A 16,969-nucleotide genomic window follows, 5' to 3' on the forward strand; every position below is an offset into this window, starting at 1 on the left:
ACAGACTAGGAGGAAAGACTATTTTCTCCTAGTTGTTGCCAGGAGCATTATTTCCTTTAGGGATCCAGGGAGTGGAGACTGTTCTCTGTCGTAGAACTCTCCAAATTTCTCTGAAGCACAAACTGGGGCGCTGGGGAATTTGGAGGGATTCTTGGGAATAGAAGGTACTGGGCCTGGCAGGACAAACTAGATTTTAGGCTAGAGAACTCATGGGTTCAGTAGGGTTTTGATTCTCATTTCCGCTGGTTCCCTCATTGATATTCCTTCCTGTCATCTCTCCTCATGGCCAGAGGAACATGAGGCCCTGCTCCCATGGGAGAATACCTAGTAAACTTAAAAAAATTTTTAAAAAGAAAAAAAAAAGTGAGACCTCTTGGAGAATCTTAGGAAGTAGGGCAGGGTTTGGGAATCTTTTTTTCTTTTTTCTTGTTCTTTAATAAGCTCTCTAATAGATTCCAATGCACACTGCATCTTGTGAACCACTATGTGCAGTGTAGAACTATGGCCAACCAGGCTTGAATTTGAATTCTGGCTCTGTCACTTATTAGCTGACTGTCCTCAGGCAGTTACTTAACCTCTCCAAGCTTTAGTTGCCTTACCTCTGAAATGGGGGTCAAATGGCACCTATCACTATATAGGGTAGTGGGAAAGGCTAAAATGAAGTTGTGGATATTAGGCGCTTAACAGGGACTGACACAGTGAGACCTGGTTTAGTAGTAGTGTTAATTTATCGATAACGAAGTTTAACTTGGTTATTGAGTCCCATCTCCCTCTCCCTTCTAGGCCCCTTAATAATGAAGAGAAAGGAAGCCGACCTTGCAGGATTACTGATCAGATTTCTCCCCAGGGCAGTAATCTGGCAATGACTGGCCTCAGCCTACTCTACTCCCTGCTGAAGCTGCTGGTTCTGGGCTTGGAGCTCCTGGTTCTGCATGGCCAGGTTGATGTTGTCTTGCAGGACACCAGCCAGCAGGCTTCGGTGGTGATGCTCTGTGGTCATGGCCTGCTCCTCCCACAGCCTTCGCCAGGCTCGGAATACCTGTGGCCAGGTTCAGAGATGTCTGTCAGTCAGTCAGCCTCGGAACCGTTTCAAGGCCTGCCTTCTGACCTCACTGACCTGCAGCATATGACGTGTCTGAGCTCGGGCAGCCTGCACGTGCAGGTCATAGAGGGCTGCGAGGTCCCGCTCTGCAGTATTCTGCTCTGCCTGAAGGGCCTCCAGCTGGAGTCTCAGCACCGTCTGCTCCCGGGGCCATCTCTGCCTCTTCTTGGAGGCCTTCAGTGATAATGCATAGTCTTTGTTCAGTGCCACCTGTGTGCCAGGCTCTGTTCTAAACACTTCATGTGTGTTATTTCATTTTATCGAATGAAAACCATATGAGGTAGTTGCCATTTTAGTTTTCCAAATCTGGTAGATAGATTTGGAAACTGTGTATCAGAGAAGGGACCTAACCTTGCCAAATTCACATGGCTAGTGAGAGGCAGAACTGAGATGACACATGCCTTTCAGTGGTTCACTGTCATTCTTAGGGTAAAGTCCAAATCAGAGGCATGGCACACACTGGTCTCTTTAGCCTCGCCTTTGACCCTGCACCTGCCAGGCCCCACCAGATGGACGATTTGCAATACCCAGACTACTTTGCCACTGCTTCCCTCTGGACTTTTGCTCATATAGTATTGTCCTCAGAACATCCCCACAGACACAAGTTTTGTTTCTTAATTTGTTCAAACAAGTTATATGTACTCTGCCTCTATGTGATAAGTACAGACTGCCCAATTCAGCCCCGTGAATTCCTTTGGCTGATTTGTTTTTTGTCTCAGCTAATGTCATCGTCTGTGATCCACTCCAGCCTGGGTCTGGCACACCTCTCTGTTCCCGCAAGCCCTTAGCTCCCTTCATCACAGCACTTTAGCACTGAAAATGGCTTCATCTGTCCCCCACAAAGCTGTGAGGACCAGGAGAGAGGGTATGGCCCACTCTGTTGTGCCTGAGGCTGGATCCCAGCCCCCAGCACAGTGCCTGGACCAATTAAAAGAAGCCTCAGGTCCCCTACTTGACCCTCCTTACCTCCTCTCCAGCCCCCAGGCCTTTGACCTGGTCACCTGCCACCTCCTCCTCCTGTTCCAAATGCTTCAGTTCCTCTTGGATCCATATTTGGTGCTGTTCGTGCAGTCTCTTCCTCCGTGCCTGGGCCAAGAAGAACTGCAGGGCCACATCTGGGACCTGCCAGGGCTAGGTGGCATTAGTCTAGACTCAGCCAGAAGCCCATGTGTGTTCACAGCCTTGGGACTCAGGGTCCAACTTTTCAACAAAACCTCACTACCAGGGCTGCTCCTAGAGCGCATCCAGGACCTAACTGGCCTGTAAGAGCCAGGAGCCTGGACAGACACTTGGAGGTCATAGGGAGAAAGGAGAGGTATTGGCTCTGCCAATAGGTGCCATGGAGGCCTGAAGGATCCTATGCCCCTAATGTGACCCAGTAGCAAAATAGCCTTCCCGTGCCCCTCCCTTAGGAATCACATAGGCTTTTGGGTCTTCTTTTTGCCAGAAGCTCCATATTTCTCCCTGATGTTGGGGCAGGGAAGCAGTAGACATATTAACTGGGCTCTGCAACTCCACTCCCCCAACATCTTCAGCTGTTCTGGGGCACGAGGTATTACCTGTTCCTCAGAGTCCCTAAGAGGATGATTTTGGTGGAGCCCAGTTCCTAGAGATGCTGTTTTTCCTACCACTGGAAGAAAACGCAGTTAAGCCCAGTAAGGGTGGAGAAGACACCCAGCTCCACCCCAAGCCCCAAACCCACCTTTGGGCTCTCCCTGGAAGCCTGGGCTGTGGCTTGCTGTTGAATCTGTCACCTGCTGAGAATATTGTAGGAGTGAGAATTCCATACCCTTCCTCCCAGGATAGTGTGAGCTGAGCTCAGGGCTTTAAAATCAGACAGATCGGGGTCCCAGCCCTTTCTCTCCTCAACTGTGTGACCTCAGGCAGGTGACTAGTCTTTTGAATCCATGTAAAATAGAGCTGATGAAATTTGTAGAGAGCATGAAATAAGACAAGGCACCCAAAGCACAAGTGGCAGGCACTGCTCAATAACTGGGAGCTTACGTGCCTAATTCCCAGAACTCAGGGCTGTAAAAACAAGTAATTACAAAAAGAGAAGGACCCGGAGGCGGACAGGAGCAGCACTCCAGCCACACTGCGGCAAATCCTGGAAGACAGTGCCCTCTTCCGCACAGGAGAGGCCATGCATTCTAAACGGATGCAAAAATACCATATTGAGTCTAAAGACTAGGGTATGTTTGCCCCTCTGCTACCTTTGATTATATCAGTGACCCTGAGATACTCAGATCCCTTCTCTGAGCCTCAGTTTGCTCACCTGAAAAATGTAAGCAATGTTGTCTTCTCTGCTTAAAAAAATTCTATGGTTTCCCCTTCAAGATGAAGTCCAAACATCTCTAATGAATTTACAAAGCCCTTTATGACCTGGCCCCTACTTCACTCTTTAATCCTTCTCTCTTGACTCTTCCTCAAGCTATGCTCCAGCAAAATGAGCAGCTTGCAGTCTCCCAAAGAGATCAAGCTCTTACTTATTTCTGAGACTTTGCCTGTTATCTTCCGTACCTGGAATGTTCTTCACTCATTTTTCCTGGCCACCTCCTTCAGGAATCAACTTCCATGAAATGTTCCCTCCTTCTCTTGCCAAGACTAACTTAGATGCCCCATAGAACCCTGTGCTGATAAGGCCTTCAGAGCACTGATCATGGGGTTATAATGGTTTCTTTCCAGAAACTATAAACTCCATGAGGACAGGGATTTCCCAGGGTCTACATAGCACTGTGCCAAACACATAGTGAGAAGTCAATAAATGTCTGGGAATCAATAAATTAGTGAATGAAGGAAGGGCCTCCTCATAGTGCTCTCTAAACAGGAGAAGAAGGCAGACATCAATGGGGCTCCTAAGAGGTTGAACAGGAAGACCTACCTGTAGTTCTGGAAGCCCCACAGCCTCAGCTTTTACCCTTTTGAGCATCCGGTGTCCTGGGTGCCGGCTCCAGGCTTTTACCACCTATGGAGAGAGGGTTCAGGGTAGGCTCCAGCTGTTGCTCTCTCAGGCACCTCCAGGCCTCACCTTGCTTACCTGCAATTCTCGCAATGCCCTGCCCAACTGGCTGAGCCCACTGTCTGTCAGGCTGTCTCCAAGGAGGCCTGAACGCAGGCTCTTCAGGCCAGCCCGGCGGGCCTGGGCCTCCGCTACAGCATCCCACAGGGTGGGCCTCACCTGTTTCACCTGCATCCTCCTTCTCTCGGCCCCCAACAGAGCAGCCCAGAGCAAGCTCAGGGAGCCACCTAGTGAGGGGAGATTCAGAGTGAATCACTCCTTCTGGATTCCAAAGCACGCTGCCTGTAATACTTGTAATTTTTATTATTTATAAAAATAGCTAATACCTACCAGGCGTTTACATGTGCTTGATGGCACTGTGCCAAGGCTTTTCATGGATTCTCTTTTTTTATCCACATAACACTCCAATGGGGCAGCAACTCTAATTTGTCTTACCCCCACATTTTCCAGATGAAGCAAAATGAAGCTCAGAGAAGTCAAGCAACTTCCTGGTGAGTAGCAGAGCTGAAACTTAAGTCCAGTTCTGTCTGACATTAAGGCCTGGGCCCTTAATCATGATACCAAACTGGCCAGTGGATAAACACACTTTTATCCTTCACTGCTTTATCCTTGAGGGCATGAACTGCCCTATTTTATCCTCCTCTCTCCACAGGCCTTGGTACAGTGCGTGGTCTGGGAGCATATTAGCCAAATTAATGTGTGTTCATTAGTTTTGGAGACAGAGAGCCAGGCTCTTTTTATTATTATTATTATTATTATTATTATTTTATAGAAAATTTCAAACATATACAAAGTACAGGAAACCCATCTATTTATCACCCAGCTTCAATAATTATCAACTCTTGACCATTCTTGTTTGATCTATACCCTCCACTTGAACCCCCCCACGTCTCTGACGTCATACCATTTCACAGAGGCCTGATTTTTAATAAGTGTGTGAAAACAGGCAAGTTCTTTCCCTCCTTTGATCCTCCCTTTCCTCATTTATAAATTAGGCTTCTCTCTCTTTCCTCATCTAACTTAGATGTGTCTCATGGGCTTGTGGTAAGAATAAAAGGCATTAGTATAAAAATACGTGGTAAACTGTTGAAAGTCTCTGAAGGGTGAGGGGTTGCTTTTCTATTGGCCCGGCCTCTGAAGACTTTGGCAACCTAACCATCCTGGGACCTTTCTGAATCCTGGCCCTCCCAGAGGGTTAGGCTCTCTCTGGACTGCGGTTGGGGCTGCAGCTGATTTAGTAAGAGGGTGCGTCAGGCATAAGTCATATCCCAGAGCTTCCCCCAAGAACCCCACACCCTCCCCGCCCAGGCCACCTTGAGGGTCCAGGCGAAGAAGAAGTCCGCTGTAGTTGTTTCCTTCCAGGAGCCGTGAGACAATCCAGGGCAGAGAACCCTCCACCTGCTCACCAATAACCTTACCAGCCAACACCTGCAGCAGGGGGCAATCTCTACCAGAAGGAGGGAGGAAGAAAGGAGATGTCCACTGGTGGATGGGGAAAGAAACTGGCCCAAATCACACCCTGATGAGAAGGTTGACTATTCCAGTAACTTTTGGGCACCACCAGGCAGATTTGCAACCTTGCATAGATCTTTATTTTATTTTATTATTTTTAAAATTACACAATGTATTCTCATAGTACAAAATTTAATTCATCTATCTGATAAGGGACTTGTATCCAGAATATTTAAAGAACTCTTACCCTCAATAATAAAAGGCTAATCACCCAGTTTAAAATGGCAAAGCAAGGTGACATCCACAAAAATGGCAGGAGGGAACTCTGGGAGTCTGTCTATTGCCAGAAACATCTGGCAAAAATGGTCAGAATCAACCTTCCTGGAATTCTGGAGTACAGTCAAAGGTTTACAGCAACCAAGTGAATGCTTCACTGGGAGAAAGCCAACTTAAATATGTTGAGATCTTTGTGGTGTTTTAACTTACCCCAGCCCCAACCTCCTCCCCAGCACAGAGGTGGTCTTGAAGACAAGAGCCCACATTTCTGGTGGGGATACTTGGCTCTGGAGGGAGCTGAGCAGATCTTGTTCCCAAAGAATTGTGTTTGTTGTTTTGACTATCTAGGGTTTCCCCCAAAGGACTAACAAAAAGGGCTTCCCTTTGTTTCACTTACCTTGGAACTCTCTCAGGGCAGAACAGCTATGCTAGAGAACAGTCCCTCAAAACATTGCAAGATGAAAGAATGAGCAAAAATAACAGTTGGAGCAAACAATAAATGCATGGAAAGACTGGGAGGAAAAGTTGGGAAGTGAGATTTGGGGGGAATAAGGAAAAGTCCCCCACACACTAGGGAACTAGAAAGCCACACACATGCCCAGGGCAGGATGCATGCTGAGAAAACACCTGAGAAGATCATAAGTTTTCATTTATGGATGATTTTTTCAGCTCAGTGCAAGCAGGAAGTGAGGCTAAGGCAGAGCCGTAAATGGACTGGCTAAGCACAGAAGGACTGACCCAATACAGAGCCAATCTATGGAATGTTGGAGATTTTTTTTCTTTTTTCTTTTCTTTCTCTTTTTCTTCCTTTAGAAAAAAAAGGGGGGGGTTGGCCCCAGCAGTTTAAGGAATTCAATGTCAGGTCACTAGCTAACCACCGAGATAATGGAGACTCCAGTGACCACAAAGAAAACAGTCTGCAAAAATTTTTTGAAACAGTAATTAAGCAAGCAGATAGCTGCAGCCCACAACAAGCAACAATGCCAATCCTAGAGAGGATGGAGAATTTGGTTTTCAGAGTTATCACATTATCATACCAAAAATGTCAGAGCATTAAGGAAAAGAAATGGAGACTTAAGAGACCAGCACAAATAAATAATATAATCTTTATAAAAATAAAAATTCTCAAATTGGTCAGTTTCCAACCAAAAAGGTATCAGGCATGCAAATAAACAAGAACGTATGGCCCACAAGGGGAAAAAAATTTTAACAGAAACTTCCCTGAGCAAGTACAGACATTGGATTCACTACACAAAGACTTTAATTCAACTATCTTAAATATGCTCAGAAAACTAAAAGAAATCAAGAAAATGATGCCTCAATGAATAGAAAATATCTATAGAAGCATAGAAATTATAAAAAGGAACCAAGTAGAGGGGCACCTGGCTGGCTCAGTTGGTGTAACATGAGGCTCTTGATCTCAGGGTCATGAGTTCGAGCCCCACGGAGGGTGTAAAGCTTACTTTAAAATAAAATAAAATAAAATAAAATAAAATAAAATAAAATAAAATAAAATAAATAAAATAAAATAGGAACCAAGTAGAAATTCCAGAGCTGAAAAGTACAGTAACTGAATTCATAAATTCCCTAGAGGGCAGATTTGAGCAGGCACAAGGAAGAACCTCAGCAAAGTTGAAAATAAGTCAAATGGAATTATGCAGTCCGAAGAGCAGAAAGAAAAAAGAATGAAGGAAAATAAGCCTAAGGGATCAGTGGATGCATCAGATGTATAAACATATGCAGAATGGGAATCTCAGAGGGAAAGAGAGAGAAAAGGGGGCAGAGAGATTATTTGAAGAAATAATACTCAAAAATTCCCCCAAATTATATGAAAGACATTAATCTATACATCCAAGAAGCTCAACAAATTCCAAGATGGATAAGCTCAAAGAGATCCATGCCAAGACACATTATAATCAAACTGTCAAGGGCGCCTGGGTGGCTCAGTTGGTTAAGCAACTGCCTTCGGCTCAGGTCATGATCCTGGAGTCCCGGGATCGAGTCCCGCATCGGGCTCCCTGCTCAGCAGGGTGTCTGCTTCTCCCTTGGACCCTCCCCCCTCTCATGCTCTCTCTCTATCTCATTCTCTCTCTCAAATAAATAAATAAAATCTTTAAAAAAAATCAAACTGTCAAAAGCTAAAGAGAGAATCTTGAAAATAGCATAGGAGAAGCAACTTGTTATGTACAAGTGATACTTCATAAGACGAGTTTCTCATCAGAAATTATGGAGGCCAGGAGTGCCTGGGTGGCTCAGTCAGTTAAGCATCTGCCTTCGGCTCAGGTCATGATCCAAGGTCCTGGGATAGAGCCCCACATTGGGCTCCTTGCTCAGGAGGGAGCCTGCTTCTCCCTCTCCCTCTGCCTGCCATTCCCCCTGCTTGTGCTCTCTCTCTTTTGCTCACTCTTTCTCTCCTTCTCGCTCAAGTAAATAAATAAAATCTTTAAAAAAAAATTATGGAGGCCAGAAGGCAGTGAGATGACATACTTAAAGTGCTATAAGAAAAAGCCTGTCAAGAATGGGAGAAGATATTTGCAAATGACATATCAGATAAAGGGCTAGTATCCAAAATCTATAAAGAACTTATCAAACTCATCACCCAAAAAACAAATAATCCAATCAAGAAATGGGCAGAAGGCATGAACAGACACTTCTGCAAAGAAGACATCCGAATGGTCAACAGACACTGAAAAAGTGTTCAACATCACTTGGCATCAGGGAAAAACAAATCAAAACCTCAATGAGATACCACCTCACACCAGTCAGAATGGCTAAAATGAACAAGTCAGGAAATGACAGATGTTGGTGAGGATGTGGAGAAAGGGGAACCCTCCTACACTGTTGGTGGGAGTGCAAGCTGGTGCAGCCACTCCGGAAAACAGTAAGGAGGTTCCTCAAAAAGTTGAAAATAGAGCTACCCATGACCCAGCAACTGCACTACTGGGTATTTACCCCAAAGATACAAATGTAGTGATTCGAAGGGGCACCTGTACCCTAATGTGTATAGCAGCAATGTCCACAATAGCCAAACTATGGAAAGAGCCAAGATGTCCATCAACAGATGAATGGGTAAAGAAGATGTGGTGTAATGAGATATTATGCAGCCATCAAAAAATGAAATCTTGCCATTTGCAATGACATGGATGGAACTAGAGGGTATTGTGCTGAGCAAAATAAGTCAATCAGAGAAAGACAATTATCATATGAGCTCACTGATATGAGGAATTTGAGAAACAAGACAGGGGATCATAGGGGAAGGGAGGGAAAAATGAAACAAGATGAAACCAGAGAGGGAGACAAACCATAAGAGGCTCTTAATCTCAGGAAATAAACTGAGGGTTGCTGGAGTGGAGGGAGTGGGAGGGATGGGGTGGCTGGGTGATGGACGTTGGGGAGCATATGTGCTATGGTAAGTGCTGTGAATCGTGTAAAACTGACCTGTACCCCTGAAACAAATAATACACTATATGTTAATAAAAAAAAGAAAGAAAAGAAAAAGCCTGTCAACTAAGAATTCTCTAGCTGGGAAAATTATCCTTCAAGAATGTGGGAGAAATTAAGGTATTCCCAGATTAGTAAAAGCTGATGGAATTCATTGTGAATAGACCTGCCTTACAAAAAATGCTAAAGGAAAGAGTCCTTTACCGTGTCAGAGGTGAGGAAAGGAGACTCTGGGGCTGGCCTGGGTCTCTGCATCCATATTTCAGATCCCCACCCCCAACCGCCACTCCCCAAAGCAGTCAGAAGACCCCATCAGACTTACAGGGCTCTGGGGAGCTGCAGGATCCTCAAGGCCCCTCGCCACATGCCCTGGATCCCAGGCTCCTCAGAAGGATCAGGCCCTGGGCAGGACATGGTGACAGTGAGCAGAGAGCAGGCCCTGTGGAGGAGAGGGTAAGATCAGGCCAAACACCTAAGGGATGGTGGGAGGTGACAGGTGCCCTCCCATCCTCACCTGCCTTCATCCCCTGCAGCCTGTAAGTACAGCTCCAAGGCAGATCTTGAGTCAGACACCTCCACTTCACTGGCATTTTCTACCACCCTGGAGGAAGGGGAGCCTGAGCTCAACTCTTAAGGGTTGAGCACCAGGGTTCTGCCCAGCCCCCCAGAACCTCTTCATGGGGAGTCCATTTGCGATCCCAAGAGCCTGTTAGAATCGTCCCCAAGGTTCCAAGCTCACAGTACATCCCCTAAAAGCCTCTCATCTTCATGATCTCTTTTTCCCTCCTGTCATCTGCCCAGTGAGGGAAATAGGCTAGTTGGGATTTCTCCCATTTTACAGATGGAAAAACTGAAGTTCTGCTCAGTGAGATGCTCACATCTCCCAAGATGATAATGAGTGAGTTGAAGAGGCATAGACGGGTAGGGTAAGAAGCGTGAGAGGGCTGGGGTTATGGGATGCAGGGAAGAGGATGAGAGGGCGTGATAAGCATGACCCCAAGTGCATGGCAGTGGGGAGAAACCTCCAAGGGCTGGGTTTGGGGGTGTCAACCCTGCTTTAAGACAAGCACCCTCAGATCCCATTGGGCCCTGGACACTCACAAGCCTAGGGGGGACACATCTAGCACTGACAGGTTCTCTGTCCCTGGAGAGAGCATGTCCCGAGTCCTCCCACTGGGGCTGAGCTGGAATCACGCAAGCACAACACCGGTTACAAACAGAGTCTTTCCCGGACTTCAGCTCACACGGTCCTCCCACCGGGGCCCTGTGGGCCAACCAGGGCACCAAAATTCAGCCATTTGAGGCAGGAAAAAGGAGGCCTCAGAGAGGCAAGCCTACGCTGATGAGAAGCTGAATGAGGCCAGGCTCAAGCTTTTCTGGCTGCTCATTAGCCTCAGGCATTTTCTGCAGCACTGCCAGGGCCTTGGCTCCCAGGTCTCCCCTCCCTGCAGGGTCTCACCTGCACCAGGCTAAGGGTAATAAGCACAGGATCAGGGTCCCCGTGGGGCAGAGCTTCCTCAAACAGCATCTGCAACAGCTAAAGTGGAGAAAGGGGTTCCATAGGGATGCAGAAAGGATGAATCCGTACTTCAACATTTCCTGAGGGTGCAGTTCTTCACCCAGTTCTGTGCTATGGGCACAGTGTCCGGGACAGAAATAGCCCCGGCCCTCATGGTTCACAGAGAGCCAGTCAAATGAGTAGACATTTTCAGTGAGACCTGCTGTTTCCTATGGCAGGGGCCTATGACAAGTTTCTGAAGCTGCTATTTTGATTTGGGGGGCATTTTCATGAAGCCCTAAAAACAAAACTGTCAAGTTTATTATCAGTATTATGAAAAACTGTGAAGATTAGACTCCCTGGATATTTGATCTTTGCACACCACCCCTCCCTGACCCTCACTCCCTTGGACCCCAGCCTCCAACCTTCCCCAGCCTCTTAATCACTGCCCAAATTGGTCCTGGCAAAACATTCTGTATGGACTGCAGTGCACTATAGGAACCCCAAGGAGGGGAACCTAATCCAGCTAGGAAGGGGAAGGCAAGTTTCTCAAAGGTATCCAGGAGCCTTGTGAAACCTATGCCGGGTGGCTCCTCTGGGACTCACCTGAGGTACGAGCCGGGGTGTCTCTGCTTCCCGACCCCGAAGCAGTAGGGCTACACTGTACCCTCGGGCCACCAAGCCTAGTGTGGACTGGACTTGTGCTAGCAGCTCCTGCTCAGCCTCCTGCAGGGGACGCACAGACATCTCCTGATCTCAGGTGCCCTGACCCAGTCTGTCTGAGCAAAGGGCTTGGGAAGCACTCAGCACTGAGCACTGAGCACTCTAGGATCCAGGAGCCTAAGGACTCCCACGCTCTTCCCATCTCCCTACAACCCCCCTACCTGAGCAGCATCAGAGCCCAGCACTCTGTCAAAGGTGATGCATTGTTCCTGTTGGGGGGGCTAGGCTCAGCATTGTCATTCCCATCTTCCCCAGCCCTCACCCACACCCCATCCCATTTTTACCTGAGCGTCTAGAGTGCCCGGCTGAAGCAGGCAGATGCTCTTGGGCCCCTCCAGAAGGAGTGTGGGGCAACAGGTCTCCTCAGGGCCTAAGAAAGATGGGCTGTATATCAACTCTCATGGGGAAAACTGCCAGGACTCCTAGGTCCTGCTCTCAACTTTGGCCTCAGTTTCCTAACCTAGGGTACTATGCACAGGATCAGAGCCCCTGAGAAGCAGAGCTTCCTCAAACAGCATCTGCAGCAGCTAAAGCCGTAAGATGACCTACTTCCCCTCTCCCAAGGGGCTCCCCCAGGCTGCACTCCCTCTAAGAATGAATGTGTAAGGACCTCTTACCTGATCCCCTCCCTCGCTCTACTTCCACCACTATAGTCAGCCTGGTCTGGGGGTTGCCCGTGAGGGCTGGGGTCACTGAGCTGTCCTGGCCCAAACCAGCCCCTGTGCTTGCTGCCTCTCCACACTCCATGGCTTTCATGCCTCTCAGATTCCTCTCAATAATTCATCTCCCTGATCTGAGGGCTCTGGGGAGGGCCTCTAAATAACAACTTATCAAAGGAGGTGGCAGTCCCCTCTTTTCTTTCTTTTTTTCTTCCTTCCTTCCTTCCTTCCTTCCTTCCTTCCTTCCTTCCTTCCTTCCTTTCTTCCTTCCTGTCAGGAGTGAGGGTCCTGACAGGGTTAACCTCTTTCTTTTTCTTAAAATATTTTATTTATTTATTTAAGAGAGAGCACGCGCACAGACGCACAAGTGAGGAAGGGGCAGAGGGAGAGGGACAAGCAGACTCCCCGCTGAGAAGGGAGCCCAGCTGGACCCCCAAGATCATGACCTGAGCCAAAGTCAGACACTCAGGTGCCCCAACAGTCTCCTCTTTTCCGAGTCAGAACATTGCATCAGATTCTTCTTTTTTCCTCTTTTGAAAAATGTCAAACACATACAAACTGTAGAGAGAACAGTATGATGATCCTCCAAGCAACCAACTTCAGCAATTATCAACCTATGGTCAGTCTTTTCTCTTCTGTTCTCCTCCCCGTTCCATAGCAAATCCCAGACATCTTATGTGTCATCTATAGCTATTTCAGCTTATATTTATAGAAGATAACTACCCCTTTTTTAAAAAAAAAATGATGGCTTAATTTGGTGAGGATGCAGAGAAAGGAGAATGCCCTTACACTGTTGGTGGGACTGCAAACTGGTGCAGCCACTCTGGAAAACAGGATGGAGATTCTTCGAAAAGTTAAAAATAGAGCTACCTTATGATCCAGCAATTTATCCAAAGGATACAAACATAGGGATTCAAGGGGACACGTCCTCCCCAATGTTTATAGGAGCAATGTCCACAATAGCCAAACTATGGAAAGAGCCCAGATGTCTACTGACATATGAATGGATAAAGAAGATGTGAGATACACACACACACACACACACACACAATGGAATGTTACACAGCTCTCAAAAAGAATGAAATCTTGTCATTTGCAATGACGTGGATAGAACTAGAGGATATTAAGCTAAGTGGAACAAGCCAGTCAGATTAAGACAAATATCAAATGATTTCTCTCATGTGGAGTTTAAGAAACAAAACAGATGAACATAGGGGAAGGGAGGGAAAAATAAGATAAAAACAGAGAGGGAAGCAAACCATGAGAGACTCTTAACTATAGGAAACAAACTGAGGATTGCTGAAGGGGAGGTGGGTGGGGAGCCAGGGTAACTGGGTGATGGGCATTAAGGAGGGCATTTGGTGTAATGAGCACTGCATGTTATATGCAACTGATAAATCACTAAATTCTACCCCTGAAACTAATAATATACTATATGTTAACTAAATTGAATTTAAATTTTTTTAAAGATTTTATTTATTTATTTGAGAGAGAGAGAATGAGAGATAGAGAGCACGAGAGGGAAGAGGGTCAGAGGGAGAAGCAGACTCCCTGCCGAGCAGGGAGCCCGATGTGGGACTCGATCCCGGGACTCCGGGATCATGACCTGAGCCGAAGGCAGTCGCTTAACCAACTGAGCCACCCAGGCGCCCCCTAAGTTGAATTTAAATTTAAAAAAATTTAAATAATGGCTTATCAAGATATAATTCATATACCATATATTTTACCCATTTACAGCGTATATTTCAATGGCTTTTACTATCACCATTTTAGAGCATTTCCATTACTTTATAAAGAAACTTGGTTTCCTTTATTATCACCTCCCTAACCCCACCCTACTACAATCACTAAACAACCATTAATCTATTTTCTGTCTCCATAGATTTGGCTATTCTGGACTTTTCATATAAGAGGAATCACAGTCTGTGTTCTTTTTGTGACTGGCTTCTTTCACTTGACATAATGTTTTCAAGGCTCATCCATGCTATAGCATGCATCAGGACTTCTTTCCTTTCTTTTTTATTATTATTATTTTTTTTTAGGACTTCTTTCCTTTCTATGACTGAATGATTTTCTTTCCCCCCCACCACCTTCCTCGTCCCCTCCCCCTCCTCCCCCACTGAATGAATGCTTTTCCACATAGAGGTGAAATGACTTCTGTCACCAATTATGCAGAGTTTGGCCAACCCTGAAGGCTAAGAGCACGTCTCCACAAGATTGCCCTTACTTCAGACACTAGTTTCAAGCTTGGGGTCCCCAGGTCTTCCTCATTCTGACCAGCTAGTAAAATTTTTAGGTGTTCCCACTATTCCTGCAGGTTCCATAATTTGCTAGAATGACTTACAGAACTCAGGAAGGCACATTATACTTACTGTATCTGACACCAATTCTCTGACACCAACTGGGTGTCCTATATATATATTTTTAAGATTTTATTTATTTATTTAGCAGAGAGAGACACAGCGAGAGAGGGAACACAAGCAGGGGGAGTGGGAGAGGGAGAAGCAGGCTCCTCTATGAGCAGGGAGCCCAAAGTGGGGCTCAATCCCAGGACTCTGGGATCATGACCTGAGCCAAAGGCAGACGCTTGACTGACTAAGCCACCCAGGTGTCCCAGGTGTCCTATATTTCAATCCAATTTTGACACTAACTACCTGGAGTTACCACCAGTTCCCACAAGGTCCTCAACAAGACTGCCCTTATTTTTTATGACAGCCACAAGTGGGGTCCCCTAGTTGCTTGCACGACTGTCTGACTTGGCTACAGATTTGGGGGTTCTGGTAACTACCCTTCGGAGTTCCATAATTCACTAGAATGACTCACACAACTCAAGAAGGTGCTCTACTTATGATTACCTTTTTATTATAAATAAACAACTAGGGGCACCTGCGTGGCTCAGTTAAGCGTCTCTCTTCGGCTCAGGTCATGATCCCAGGGTCCTGGATCCAGCCTCGCATCAGGCTCCCTGCTGTGCAGGAAGCCTGCTTCTCCCTCTCCCACTCCCCCTGCTTGTGTTCCCTCTCTCGCTGTGTCTCTCTCTGTCAAATAAATGAATAAAATCTTAGAAAAAAATAAACAATTAGATGAAGAAGTACATAGGGCGAGGTCTGGAAGGGGCCTGAACACAGGAATTCCTGTTCCTGTGGAGTCAGGCTATGCCACAAGAGTTATTTTTAATTGAGATTTCATTATGTAAGCATGTTTCATTAAATCACAGGCTATGTGACTGAACTCAACTCCAGCCAATTACATGGCTGTTTTTTTCTGATGAGCAGCCTTCTCCATCCTGAAGCTATCTAGGGGTCCAGCCAGAAGTCACCTCATTAGCATAGCAGAAAGACTCCTATCATTCAAGAAATTCCAAAGGTTTTTGAAGCTCTGCTCCTCCAGCTGGAGACAAAGACCAGATATATTCTTTATTATATCACAAGCCATTTGATGGTTTTTCACCAAGGATCCCTTACAGCAAAAGGATCATACCTGTTTGATTATCTACATTTCATAAAGTATTTATATAAGAGAACAATAATAAAAACATGAACGGTAGTTCCCCCTTATTTATGGAGGGTGTATTTCAAGACACCCAATAGATGCCTAAAACCACAGATCGTTCCAAACCCCATATATACTATGCTTTTTCTTATGCATACCTATGGTAAAGTTTAATTTATAAATCAGCCACAGTAAGAGATTAACAACAACAATAATAAAATAGAACAGTTATAACAATATACTGTAATAAAAATTATGTGGATGTGTGTTCTCTCTTTCAGAATATCTTATTGTTGGAGCACCTGGTTGGCTCAGTTGGTTAAGCATCTGACTCTTAATTTTGGTTCAGGTCATGATCTCGGGGTAATGAGATCAAGCCCCGCATTTAGCTCCATGCTGGACATGGAGGCTGCTTAAGATTCTCCCTCACTCTCTCCCTCTGCCCCTCCCCCTGCTTGCTCATGCTTGGCGATCTCTCTCTCTCTAAAAAAAAAAGAAAGAAAAGAAAAAAATTATCTTACTGTACTGGACTCACCCTTCCTTCCTCTTCTTGTGAGGATGTGAGATGATCAAATGCCTACGTGAGGAGATAAAGTGAGCTGAATGATGTAGGCATTGTGACATAGCCTTGAGGAACTGAAACTGCAGAGATAAACTGTAGCTAAGGGGGTAACGAATTTATGTATGCGAATTCGTTATATATGACGAATTATGTATGTATAACATTTGAAGGAATCAGTGTGGGGTAGGCATAGGAGGCTGTTAATTAAATTTCTCAGTCTATTGATATTATAATCTTAGCAACAATGCCAGTGGTACATTATATCTCATTATGTAGATGCAATACAAAAAGTAAGAGTAATTAGTCCAGTCCATTACTCTATTTTGTGATCAAAATGTCTTCCAGGGCAAGGCTACCCAGGTTTGCAGTCTTCCATTTTAATCTGGTCATACAGTTGAGTTGAACAGTGCTGCTATGAACATTTTGGTACAAAATTTTGTTTACATATCCCTTTTCAATCCTTTTGCATATATACGTAGAAGTAGTATTGCTGGATCATATGGTAATTATACATTTAACTTTTTGAGGAACAGCCAAACTGTTTTTCACAGTGGCTGTCCCATATTACATTCCCACCAGCAACATGTGAGGGTTCTTATTTATCCACATTCTCATCAACAGTTCTTTTTCTTCTTTCTTTTTATTAGAGCCAAACTAGTGGGTGTGAAGTGGTGCTTCATTATGGCTTTGATTTGCATTTTCCTTAATGACCAATGATTTTGAGAATCTTTTCACATGCCTGTTT

General features: G+C 45.6%; 1 protein-coding gene across 7 annotated transcripts; it reads right to left on the minus strand.

Annotated features, from left to right (window-relative positions):
- Window positions 1-709: 709 nt before the first annotated feature.
- LOC114209428 (uncharacterized) lies at window positions 710-16,284 on the minus strand. 7 transcript variants are annotated; one of them, XM_028103471.2, is made up of 16 exons: window positions 11,972-12,071; window positions 11,796-11,881; window positions 11,673-11,720; window positions 11,395-11,514; window positions 10,750-10,827; window positions 10,392-10,474; window positions 9,805-9,891; window positions 9,613-9,729; window positions 5,435-5,568; window positions 4,140-4,348; window positions 3,984-4,067; window positions 2,805-2,856; window positions 2,662-2,732; window positions 2,069-2,233; window positions 1,118-1,276; window positions 710-1,039 (listed from the first exon to the last, which is right to left on the minus strand). In XM_028103471.2, the coding sequence occupies exons 1-16, from the start codon at window positions 12,027-12,029 to the stop codon at window positions 878-880; spliced, it is 1,713 nt and encodes a 570-aa protein (XP_027959272.2). In that variant the 5' UTR covers window positions 12,030-12,071; the 3' UTR covers window positions 710-877. The 7 variants fall into 7 exon arrangements, with proteins under 7 accessions (XP_027959272.2, XP_027959273.2, XP_027959270.2 ...); XM_028103472.2 differs by having other exon boundaries at window positions 2,069-2,224; window positions 2,805-2,859; XM_028103469.2 differs by having other exon boundaries at window positions 2,805-2,859.
- Between the last annotated feature and the right edge of the window lie 685 nt (window positions 16,285-16,969).

This window comes from Eumetopias jubatus, unplaced genomic scaffold, assembly GCF_037043125.1.
Source record: "Eumetopias jubatus isolate StellerSeaLion01/CBP00866 unplaced genomic scaffold, mEumJub1_p1.0 scaffold_5, whole genome shotgun sequence".
Classification (NCBI taxonomy): Eukaryota; Metazoa; Chordata; class Mammalia; order Carnivora; family Otariidae; genus Eumetopias; species Eumetopias jubatus.

Coding starts and splice junctions, on each gene's coding strand:
- LOC114209428 (XM_028103469.2), bottom strand. CDS start 12,029: ATGCTGTTTGAGGAAGCTCTGCTTCTCAGGGGCTCTGATCCTGTGCAT. Junction 10,828..11,394: donor CACCCCGGCTCGTACCTCAG/GTGAGTCCCAGA, acceptor TCTCCACTTTAG/CTGTTGCAGATGCTGTTTGA. Junction 4,349..5,434: donor TCTTCGCCTGGACCCTCAAG/GTGGCCTGGGCG, acceptor TCCCCTCACTAG/GTGGCTCCCTGAGCTTGCTC.